This window comes from Podarcis melisellensis, assembly GCF_964234715.1.
Source record: "Podarcis melisellensis genome assembly, chromosome: 11".
Lineage (NCBI taxonomy): Eukaryota > Metazoa > Chordata > Lepidosauria > Squamata > Lacertidae > Podarcis > Podarcis melisellensis.
Window position 1 is genome coordinate 63,178,225 of NC_138543.1, and position 12,063 is coordinate 63,190,287.

At 52.5% G+C, this 12,063-nt stretch overlaps 1 protein-coding gene across 1 annotated transcript; it reads right to left on the bottom strand.

The window, feature by feature from the left end:
• Nucleotides 1–500: 500 nt before the first annotated feature.
• LOC309380184 (avidin-like) lies at nt 501–4,672 on the bottom strand. The gene is made up of 4 exons (XM_081930066.1): nt 4,516–4,672; nt 3,718–3,931; nt 3,387–3,507; nt 501–730 (listed from the first exon to the last, which is right to left on the bottom strand). Exons 1-4 carry the CDS (start codon nt 4,639–4,641, stop codon nt 697–699), a joined length of 495 nt encoding a protein of 164 aa, XP_081786192.1. The 5' UTR covers nt 4,642–4,672; the 3' UTR covers nt 501–696.
• Nucleotides 4,673–12,063: the final 7,391 nt, after the last annotated feature.

Genomic DNA, 12,063 nt, shown 5'->3' on the forward strand with positions numbered 1-12,063 from the left:
ATACGCAGAGAGGCTAGCCTTGAGAGTGATTTCTCATTGACAATGGTGGGAAACTTTCTTTATTGGTTTTTTGGTCATCAGCCCAGGAGACAGGTCTCTGGGGCAGGCGCAGAGAATTGAAAAGAAAGTTTAAGAATACAGAAAGGCCAATAAAAAGCCCCGAGCAAGCACAGTGAATAAACTATTGGCAACCACTCATCAGAAGTTTCCCCCACCAAATGCACTCTCTAGCGCAGGGGTCGGAAAGGTTTTCCTTGCCTGGTTCACTCCAGCAGAGAAACCTCCGTGGGCCAGAGTGTGTGCACGCCCACAATGTCCGGAGTCTGTGCAGACGCGATTTCCGGTGCCACAGAAGTGAGTCCTCGCACTGTGTTGGTTTAGTGCAGCGCGCAGGGACTCGCCAAGCAGGGCTCAATTTGGGGGCGGCTCGTGGGCTGGTAAACAACCCCCGTGGGTCGCTTGTGGCCCATAGGCCTTAGGTTGCTGACTCTAGCAAGCTGCAGGCTGCTGGGGGGGTGACCAAAAGGGGGACACGCAACGTACATGCACACACACAACCCTGGGGGGGGGATTTTTGTCTTTCCCCATAGAAGAGGCCAGAGGGGCAGTGCTGGTGGAGTGCAGAGGGAGGGGGAGCCATCTTCTAGCTGGTCCTACGCACGAGTAGCAGAAGCAGGCCCAGATCCTGGTTCCTTTTTATTTGACACGTACAAAGACGTTCTTGCCAACCCTGCAAGGAAAAAGAGAGAGGGAGGCTGAGAATTGTCCAGCAAATGCCCTTCACTGATTTTGGTGACTTGTGGGTCAGAGGCCAGGACTGGCTTCAGTGTCCGTAGATGAGCCTCCCGGTGCCCACGGCCCCTTGAGCTGCCAGGCTTGCCCTCTTCCTCCACGTGCGCCCTCAGCAGTGGCACCAGAATGGGCCAGGAGCCGAGCGATGGCATCCCGGGAAGCCCCCTTGCAAGCCAGCATGGGCCGGGGCATAGAGCTGCCAGCCCCCATTTCTTCACCCAAGGCAGTCCCAGATGTTTGCAGCAGCCCTGCTTCACTTGTAGGCCTGCCCCCGGGGATGTTGAGCCGGGCAGTGGGGAGAAGGCCAAGCCCCATCTGCTCCAGTCGTAGGTCTGCTGAAGATCGTGGGTGCCTGCAAGGAATGGCTTCAACTTTGCCTGTTGACTTTGTGGGGGCCCAGCCCCACAAATGTATTATCGTCATGGCCCCCTGGAGCTGGCTCCAGGGGCTGATGGGGTGGGGATTCTCTGCAGCCAGAGTTTCAACCTGGGGGCTCCCCTGGCCCATGGCGGGGATGAGGAATTGAGGGGCTGTTGACTCATGGACCAAGTTTCCTGACAGATAACATAAGGCGAATCTTTCCTGGTGTTTTTCCATAGTAAAAAGGAGTAGCCTGTTGGATTCCTGCCTGCCACACAGCTGATAGCGGCACAAAAGCGCTTCTCTGCCCTGACGGCAACTCTTAGGCTAACCCTAAACCACAGAAAGAACTCCTGTTCCGTGAGGGACGAGCCAAGCGGTCTTCGGTTGGCAGGACCACCTTCTGGGCTCCGGTGCCATCAGGATGCAGAGGACACTCACCCCCTTAAGACCTGGGGGGGGTAATATAAACAGCTCGAATCCCCCCAGGAGAGAGGAAGCTCTCCAGGTGAGGAGTTTCCATAGCCAAGACCTGGATGGGGCTGTCCTCCCAGCAAGGAGGGAGTGGGCGCCTGGAGCCACCTTTATTAACTGGCCTCGGATAACCTTTTGCTCGCTTCTGCAGGTGCGGTGGGGGCTGTTTTTGTTCCTGGGCCGAGATGCCTTGGTCGCGGGGGAATTCCAAGAGGATCTTGCTGCTAAGCCCCGCGTGAGGGGAGGCACCCCTTTGCGCTTGGTCCAGGAAATGCCGTCACTGGGCTTGGCTAAGAATTTGCAAAGCTCTTCGCGTCTTGGGACAGGGTTTCCCAAAAGGATTGGCCCGCCCCCCACAGGCCTCCTTGACCATTTGGCATGGCGTTCCCTCCCCAAGTGGTCGGAGTCGCGCGCTCTCGCGGCACCGCTGGGCTTCCCAATGCCTTCCCTACCAACGGGAGGTGGGCAGCTGAATGCATTTTTGTTGCGGGAAGCCTAGTCAGACGCCCCGTTTGGTTGATGTTCTGTCCGACTAGTCTAGCTGCTGGCTTGCTTGGGGAGGAGGTGTACATCACCTAAGGTTAGTAAGCAGTTTTATTCTCTCCCCCCCCCCCCAGGTTAAAATAAAATTAAGACCAGTCGTGGATGCGCGTTACAGGTGAGGCAAGTAGGATTCCCGCACTGCAGTTCGGACAAATTTAAGATTGAATTCTTCGGAAGCAAGCAGCGTATTCTGAGAGCATCATGGGCTGCAGTTACTTTGTTGTTGTTCAGTCGTTTAGTGGTGTCCGCCTCTTTGTGACCCCCTGGACCAGAGCACGCCAGGCCCTCCTGTCTTCCACTGCCTCCCGCAGTTTGGTCAAACTCATGCTGGTAGCTTCGAGAACACTATCCAACCATCTCGTCCTCTGTCGTCCCCTTCTCCTTGTGCCCTCCATCTTTCCCAACATCAGGGTCTTTTCCAGGGAGTCTTCTCTTCTCATGAGGTGGCCAAAGTCTTGGAGCCTCAGCTTCACGATCTGTCCTTCCAGGGAGCACTCAGGGCTGATTTCCTTCAGAATGGAAAGCTTGGATCTTCTTGCAGTCCATGGGACTCTCAAGAGTCTCCTCCAGCACCAGAATTCAAAAGCATCAATTCTTTGGCGATCAGCCTTCTTTATGGTCCAGCTCTCACTTCCATACATTACTACTGGGAAAACCATGGCTTTAACTATACGGACCTTTGTTGACAATTTGATATCTCTGCTTTTTAAGATGCCGTCTAGGTTTGCCATCGCCTTTCTCCCAAGGAGCAAGCGTCTTTTAATTTCGTGACTGCTGTCACCATCTGCAGTGATCCTGCAGTTACTTAGTTAGAGGCTGAAGGCATTTTTTGGCCGATAGCAAAAAGGATTTGAGACGGAGCCTAATTCAGCACCGAGCTCTCGCGGACTGGGCTAAGTCAAGTGAGTTCCTGGACGCCTCTGGCAGGATTGCGTTTTGGGGATTGTGCGGCTACCCTCTTTGCAGAGGGGAGGCCGATGGGAGTCGAGCTGGGGCCTCCCCCCCTCCCCGCTTCTCGGGGGCGGAGGGAGCTGAATGGCCCCTGAGATAGGGGAGAGCGGGAGGCTTCCTGGGAAGAGCTGCTTTTCCTTCTGATGTGAAAGGGAGGGAACTGATGCTCAGCCCCGACGGCGCCCCTTCGCCCCTTGAGGGTCTCGCCTGCCTGTTTTAATGGCTGGGGTGGGACCCCCTCCCCAGTCGGCCCTTGGGCCACTTACCGGTTGGCCTTCCAGTCGTCGGCGTGCGTCGCCACCTCCTCCCGCAGCAGCCACGTCGTCTCCAGGGTCTCCTCGCCCTTCTCGTCCACGAAGCACTGCCCCACGAAGACGGTGGTGGAGTCTGCAAGGGGGCAGAGAGAGGGAGGTCGGTGGGATGGCGCCGAGGCCGCTCTGCTTCCCCGGCGAGGGTCTTCAGGGGCGGCATGGTGGGGGAATTGCCCAGCCCGAGAAGCCACCGCCCTTCCCTTCTCCGTCCACGGAGCTGCTCGGACCCCTCTCTATCCCCGCGGGGCTCGTGCCTCCCGCCCTGCCCTCCCCGCCCCCCGCCTACCGGAGAAGGACCAGCTGACGGTCAAGCCGAAGGTGGGCTGGGCGCGCCGGTTGGTGTGGTGCTGCCTGCCGTGCAGAGGCGACTCCCGGATGGTGGCGTCGGTGACAGCCGAGACTGCGGTCAGGTAGGAGCCCGAGAACTGGCCGTCCTCGTTGGTGGTCCCGATGACCATCTTGGAGCCCAGATCGTTCACCCAGGTCCCCGCCAGGTTGCACTGCGGAGAGGAGCGGGTCAGAGAAGGGACAGTGGGAAGGGGCCCCAGAGAGTCATCAAGTCCAACCCCAAAGGCGACTCCCCAGCATATCAGAGAGGGACCCCTCGGCCGCACGCAAGCGGGCGCGGAGACCCCAGTGGCCACCTTGCGCCCCGTGAATATCGCCCCTGCTCCAGCTCCCCGCCCTCTCCGCAATATTTTTATTGCCTCCCTCTCCGCAATATTTTCCAATCCCATCCGAAGCAACCCTCTCCAAGGCGCCTGTCGCAGCTGCAGGTCAGAAATTAAGACCCTGCGAAAGAAGGAGCCTTAAACCAGAGGAAAGGAAGCCAGCGGCAGCCCGCCCTGCCCCACAAGCGCGCCGGGAGGCGCCCCGACGTCTCCGCTCCCTTCGCGCCCTGGCGGGGGCTTCGTTTTCCGCCCCTCCGGTGAGGCGCAGGTCCCTTTCGCAGAGGGGAGAGCGAGGCTGAGACCACGCAAAGCCCCTCTGGCCAGATGCGGAGGTCTCTCCGACTGCAGCCGGCGCCACTTGCCCGGCCGCCTGCCCGCCCCGTCCTCCTTGCCTCGCCTCTGCCTGGCCCTACCTTGGCCGGAGTCTGGCTTTTCCTCTGGACGTCCAGCGCCAGTGAATAGGCTGGCGAGAGGGAGAGAAGGGCGCCCAGGAGCGCCAAGCCTGCCAGGCCGCCGAGAGAGACCGAGCGCTGCGCCATCCTCGATGTCGGCAAGGGAATGTCCCCCTCCAGCCGGCGGCTGCCCTCTTATAGCGCCCGGGCGGGCGGGCAATTGCGCAAGTCGGGTGGGCGCGGCGCGGAGACCGGTGCCAAGAGGGCGGAGGGGCTGGCAGAGGCATCTCGGGCATCTCCCCACCCCGGCCAGGAAAGATGTTCGACCACCTGCCAAGCGGCCCTTATCTTTTTATTTGCTTATTTTTTAAAAAAAACAACATATTCCTATACTGCTGTTCCACGGAAATATTTCAAAACAGTTTACAGCAATATAAAACCATACAGTAAAATCATAAAAAGTTTAAAACAAGTGAAAATCAAAAGAATTAGAAACAATATTCAGTTGACCATTGTGGGGGTTGTGTTCTTAACTGCCTGCCTAGGCCTGGAGGAATAGAAGAGGTTTCAGCAGGCATTTAAATTTGGCACAGAAGGCGCCTGCTGAATCTCCAGTGGCAGAGAGTTCCATAGGACTTGGTCAATGACACCAAAGGCTCAGTTTTATACTGCCCTCAGCTAAGTCTGGTGAACTTGTGGAATGACCAGTGATGCCACCGCAGATAATCTCAGCGGCTGAGCTGGAACAGAAGGGCTCAGAGACCCTGGACCTCCGTTGTTCAGGAATTGTGTGTTTTTAATATTTTGTTGGGAGCCGCCCAGAGTGGCTGAAGCAACCCAATCAAATTGGTGGCGTATAAATCATAAAATTATTATTAATATTTAAGCTGAAGGCACTCGCAATTCATTACTTAATTGTTGTTTTTAAAAAACCAAAACAGCCTACATGGGAAGCGGCACAAGCTCCTTCCAGTTATTACACAGAGACCCAGCTGGCCTAAATGTGGCACTCAAAAGTTATTTATGCCAGCTTGGCCCCATGAATGTGGGTGCCTGCACGGCCCTGGCACCAAAATTTGTGGGTGCCTGGCCCCTTCATAGGGAATTTTGTGCATCCATGGGCACCCAGGGCCCCATGGAGTTGGCACCTATACTTGGACAGCTGTGCAGAAAATATTAATATTAATAATAATAATAATAATAATAATAAACAACTTTATTTTTATATCCTACCCTCCCCGGCCAAAGTCAGGCTCAGGGCGGCTAACATCAGATATATAACATTGGTACAAAATCAAACAATAATTAAATTACCTCCTAAATACAGGTCAAAATAAAATTAAAGTCTAATTAGATGGCTTTCTTCAGGGTTAGGGTTGGGAACAGTTGTTGTTGTTGTTGTTGTTGTTGTTGTTGTTGTTATTTTATTTATTAATACCCTGCTCATCTGGCTGGGTTTCCCCAGCCACTCTGGGCAGCTCCCAACAGAATATTAAAAACATTATCAAACATCAAACATTAAAAGCTTCCCTAAACAGGGCTACCTTCAGATGTCTTCTAAAAGTTGGATAGTTGTTTATTTCCTTGACATCTGATGAGAGGGCATTCCACAGGGAGGGTACCACCACCGAGAAGGCCCTCTGCCTGGTTCCCTATAACCTCACTTCTCGCAGGGAGGGAACCGCCAGAAGGCCCTCGGAGCTGGACCTCAGTGCCTGGACGATGGGGGTGGAGACGCTCCTTCAGGTATATTGGGCCAAGGTCATTTAGAACTTTAAAGATCAGCACCAACACTTTGAATTGTGTTCAGAAAGGTACTGGGAGCCAATGTAGGTCTTTCAGGACCGGTGTTATATGGTCTCCCAGTCACCAGTCTAGCTGCCGCATTCTGAATTAATTGCAGCTTCCAGGTCACTTTCAAAGGTAGCCCCACGGAGAGCGCATTGCAGTAGTCCAAGCAGGAGATAACTAGAGCATGCACCACTCTGGCGAGACAGTCTGCGGGCAGGGAGGGTCTCATCCTGCATACCAGATGGACCTGGGAAGGGCCAGGATTTTGTTGAGAAGGATCACTGTGACCTCCTGCCATCAGCTTGACCTGGCTCCAGCATTTGCACTTCCTGCATATTTTGTTGCGTAACATTTATTTTTCCACAATTTGCAATTTGTTATATAACAGTTATTTTTCAGTAACAAACCTTAATCCAAGTTCTGCACAAGCTGTATGTCTGCCCTCACCTTGAGCTTGTGCCCAGGTGCCTGCCAACTTTTGCTTTCGACAGGGAGGAGAGGAGGGACTGGGAGCAAAGATGACAGCCCTGAAGGTGGATCATGCCCAAAGGAGGTCTCATCCTGTCCTCACTGGGTCAACCAGATGCCCACTATGGGTCCTGAGTCCAAGAGGAGCAGTCTCACCTCCTGCGCTTTCTGGCAACTGGTGTTCGGTTCAGAATCAGCACAGCCCTGTTAGTTCCCTCCCAAACTTGCTTTAAATCAGTGCAGTTTGGAATGGGTCAGTGCACCATCTTGATTCCAAATGGCATCCAGTTATAGACCCAAACCTCTTTCTCAATATCAAGGACCACAAGACACAAGTGGGAAGCAAGGCTTTCAGATGCGTCCAAATCAGGGCAGTTTGGAACTTCTTCTAAATGCCAAGTGTGGCAACTGTATCTCAAGAAGCATTTGACTGCACAGAGAACAGGGGAGCAAGCCATTTCCCAAAATATACAGTAGATCAGGAACTCCCTCCATCATTATTTTTCAGAAGAATTTTTTTATTTTTTTAAATTCAAAATTAAAACAAAACATATTATCCAGAAACATATCATCCTTATTCCCCACCCCATTTTTCCTCCCCCCACCCTCCCCCACAAAACCCACCCCCCCACCACTGGCTTCCCTCAGTTCCAGTCTTTGGTTTCTCTGAGAAACTGTATTCTGCATGTTACAAAGTTGTATATATCCTCAAACTATTTAGCTGATTATTATCAATAAAAAGTTTGTGAATGTTTATTCAAAGCCAGCCAAGGAGTCCAGTTCGCTTTGTTGCGTCTTCAGATACTTTGTAAAGGGTTCCCATTCATCTTTAAAGTCACAGTTATCCTTGTCCCGTAGCTTATATGTCAATTTTGCCAGTTCTGCATAGTCCATCATTTTTTCTTGCCATGATTCTTTAGTTGGGGTTTCTTCAGTCTTCCATCCTTGTGCTATTCGGCCTTTCGCGGCCGTTGTTGCATACAAGTAGATGTTTTTCAGCTTTTTTGGCAAATCTTTCCCTACAATCCCTAACAAAAATGCTTCAGGTTTTTTAACAAATGTTAAATGGAACATTTTCTTCACTTTGTTGTATATCATTTCCCATTTTTTTAAAATTACAATACAGTCCCACCACATATGACAAAATGTCCCTTCCTTTTCCTTACACTTCCAACATATATTTGAACCAGTTTTGTACATTTTCCCTAACTGCACTGGTGTCGTGTACCATCTGTACATCATCTTCATGTAATTCTCCTTCAATAGGGAACAATCTGTAAATCTTAAATCAGTTTTCCATAATTTTCCCCAATCTTCCATCATAATGTTGTGACCTACATCTTGTGCCCATTTACTCATAACTGACTTTACCTCTTCATCTTTCGTCTCCCATTCTAATAGTACGCTGTATGCGGCCATTTTGCATAATAATTTGACAGTTACCTAACACCAGAAGCAATCCAGTTTTGAAGTGCAGAGCTCCAGCCTAGGAAGCTCAGCTGGCTGCCTGGCAGGAGGGGGGGCCTTCAGCTGCTGCAGAGTGAGGAGAATGAATTCCTTCAGGGCCCCCATTGTTTCCCATGGAAACCTGGAAGTTTGAGCCACTGCCCTGAGTTCAATCACCAGGTAGGTGAGGCTGGGAGAGGGCCTCTGGTCGTCTTGTGAGCTAGCAGGATGCCTCACTCATTTGCCCCCCCCTCTCTCACACCCACCCACACACTCACCCACCAGCTGAAGACTACTTGAATGGAGGTGGTTATCAGGATTGGTGCAAACCTGGGCTTCAAACCCACTCCAAGCCCTGCTCCTTCCTGAACCCTCCTAACCACAGAGGGCAAGGGGTGGTGCCAATCTTGACACTCCTGTTGACCAGGCTGATTTCACTGAGATCTGTGGCAAAACAGCGGCAGCAAGAAACCTGGTTTGCAGGACTTTGTTGGCGAGAGATGATGTCACCAATCATGGAGGCTGGTTGGTTTGGCTACAGCACATCTGTGACACACCTGCACAGAGAGCCATTTCACTGTAGCCAATGTGAGGGGCAGCTTTTCATAGAGCCAGATGCAGAAATGGGGAAGAAGTCAATCCTGTTCATTGCTGGGGGGGGGGGGATGATCCTCTGTGAGCAATTTGCACTGCCTTCCGACCTCCCCTTTCCTGCATTTCAGAGGAGCTCCTGGCAGAGCTTGGATCTCTCTTAATAATAATAATAATTTATTGTTTATACCCCACCCATCTGGCTGAGTTTCCCCAGCCACTCTGGGCGGCTCCCAATTGTGTGTTAAAAACAATACAGCATTCAATAATAAAAGCTTCCCTAAGCAGGGCTGCCTTCAGATGTCTTTTAAAAAGAAGACAGCTGCTTATTTCCTTCACATCTGAAGGGAGGGCGTTAAGGTCACGCAAATCAGGTTCTTGCAGGTCAGGTTGGAGCAAAGAGGATGTTCACTTCCATTGACATTTTGTGGTTTTGCACTTTAAGGACGGATGACTGGCTGCTGTTTATACTGGACACAGACGGCTTACTCACCTTGTTCTCCGCCCCAGACTCGCATTGCCCCACACCCTGCTGCTCACAAACAAGAACCTCTTGCTTCATCCTGGGCTTCCCCCTTCCGCTCTTGTGCAAGAATCCCCCGTGTTGCTGCCAGCTGTCTTCCGAGCATACATGGGAAGATGTCCCCTGCAGGCCACTGATCTGGGGAGCCCAGGACTGTCGACCCTTTCTGGCAGTGGCTCTGCAGGTCTGAGATTCCTTGCAGCCTGACCTGAACCCGAGACCTTCTGCATAGCAGGCAGAGATGCTCTCTCACCAAGCCAAAGCCCTTCCTCCTTTTGGCTGTCAGTGCATCCTCCATCCTGCCCAGAGAACCAGAGAGAGGAGGTGAGGGGCCTGGGTCAAATCCCACCCACCAGACAGAGTGAGGTCTTTCAAACACAAGATAAACACATCTGCTGCAGCAGCATCCAGCCTGTCTGGACCTGGGCCAGAACCTGCTTCAGGTCTGTTGTAATTTGAATTGCTTCAGCGAGGAAAACATCCCCTGCGGTCTAGCACATTGTGACTTGCGGGCAAAGGGGGGGCATGTTTGTCCACCAGCTCCTTCTCAGAAGTACATGGGTTAACATGATCCCTGCCTGAATAAATATTACCGCCTTTCTTCCCAAATAAAGGAACGAGGACACATTGGAAATCCCCCTTCCTGTGCCCTCTGGCAAGATTTCTGCAGCTGGCACTGGAGCAAAGGGCAGTGTGGGGGTTGCCCTGGCCTGGCCTGACCTTCTATGGGCTCTGTTACAGGAAAAATCCGAGGGCTCCCTTGGACAAACGAAGACACCAACCAGAGCAAATTCAGAGCAAAACGGCAGCCTGTAGGCCTGGTCTTTATTGAAGAAAAGACTGTCGCGACAGGGCTCCCACCGTCCACGAGGTGAAACAAAATGGAAGCCCCGAACAATGGATGACCCTAACTTTTATTAACCACTAATCCCCTTGACTACACCCCCAGAATTACATCATATTTACATCATGATTTTATTAAGGAACGGGAGGAGTTTCCTAGGTAATCCGAGCAGCCTGACACCTGGCAGTGACCTCCTCTCCCCCCTCCTCATAAGTCATTCCCAGAAACAAAGGAAAGGGCGAAGTCTTCCTGCCCCCTGAGGGGAATCCGGCCAGAGTCCTTTATTCGGAGTCGTGTGGAATACACTACCGTATGCAGTCTATTGTGTTTCTGATGGCATGCTGTCTGAGCCCTTCCGATGGCTATCAAGGTTGTCCCGCCATCCGGAGAAGGGCAGCTTGGTACGTGACTGCGCGGTTCAGGGATTATGGCCGATCAATCCCAGTCCACCCCCCTTTGATAGTCCTTGTAATATGCAGTGTAATAAAAGTGGTCCGGTGAAAATCCATAGTACGGCTGATTTTTGGTGAATTTATAAAGAATACAGTCACTGAAGTTCAAAGCAGTTTCCCTTTTCGGAAACAACTTGCAACATTTTGATTAGATCAGTCACGGTTCAGTGAACTCGGAAACAATGAATTGAGAGCTGTCAAAAGGTGAGGGAACAGACGCTCGCGGCCTGCAGTACCAGCGTGGCCGCCGCAAGGGGCGCTGTTCGGTAACGCTGATTGGTTAACGCGGTTGCTGGTTGACCTAGAGTTCAGTCGTCCGGTCTACTCTCAATAAGGATAGGGCAGCGTGGAGCGCTAAAGCAGAGAGCTGTCAAACCAGCACTTCCTTATTTACGGAAGGCTTTCAAGAGGTGGCCCTCTAAAGGGACACCTCTCAGGTCAGGAAGGGGAGACGCGTGTACATGTGGATGTGGTGCTTGTGCAGTACGTGTTCCTGGGGTGGGGGGGTGATTTCCGGCGACAGTTCCCCCCTTCGGAGATAAGATTGCGAGGGTAGGGAAGCCGCGCAATCCTTTTCTCCGCACAAATTAGTAAAAGTCATACCTAGGGTTCAGATTCTGGAAGTCCTCCAGGGGTCCCATTTCAATGGAGTTCGGTTGGGTCTCTGGTGCCGGTGGTCTGTAGGTGGTGGCCGATCGCGGGCGGGGGGTTGGAAGACAAGAGTCGCAAGTTTGACAGCACATCGGGAAACAGTGGACTGCGCAGCAGAAGACAGCAATGCAGATGGTTACGGTGATGAGGATCAGGAGTCCATTTCCTAGGAGTTGTTTTAGCCAGCCAGACCCAGGCAGCCAGCTCCACAATTGGATATCTGAGAGTCCTTCATGCTGGATGTCTTTAAGTCCGTCCGCTAGTTTGTGGATGTTGTTAAGGTGTCCGGTAATGTTGAGGGTCTGGTCGGACACGTGTGTGCAGCACTCGGTTCCGACGAGGGCACAAACGCCTCCCGTCGAGGCGAGGACGTAGTCCAAAGCAAGGCGGTTCTGAATCGAAGTCTGCCTGACTTCCGTTAATTCTGTCAGGATAGCTTGGGTAGCCGCATTGGACTCTTCCATGAAATTTAACAGGATGTCTGTTAGTTTAAGGATGTCTACGTGGTTGGAGCCGGCTCCATACGCGGGGAAAAGAGCCCGGCCATAAGTTTCACTATTAGCTGCTACGTCGGAGAGTTGCGATAAGTCTTTTGCCCTTTTATTGCGCCTTCTTCCTGAGGGTAGATCTTGGGTGACCCGGACTCCAGGCAAAATCAGACCGAGGTAACAGGTGCCGCGGGAGTGGGGGCTGGCCCATACATAGCCGCGGTGGCCACAAACCCAGAACAAGCCCTGTAGGCATGAGTCTATGCGCCCGGTGAGGAAGGCACGGAAAAAGCACTGGGAGACAGGGGAGGGTGT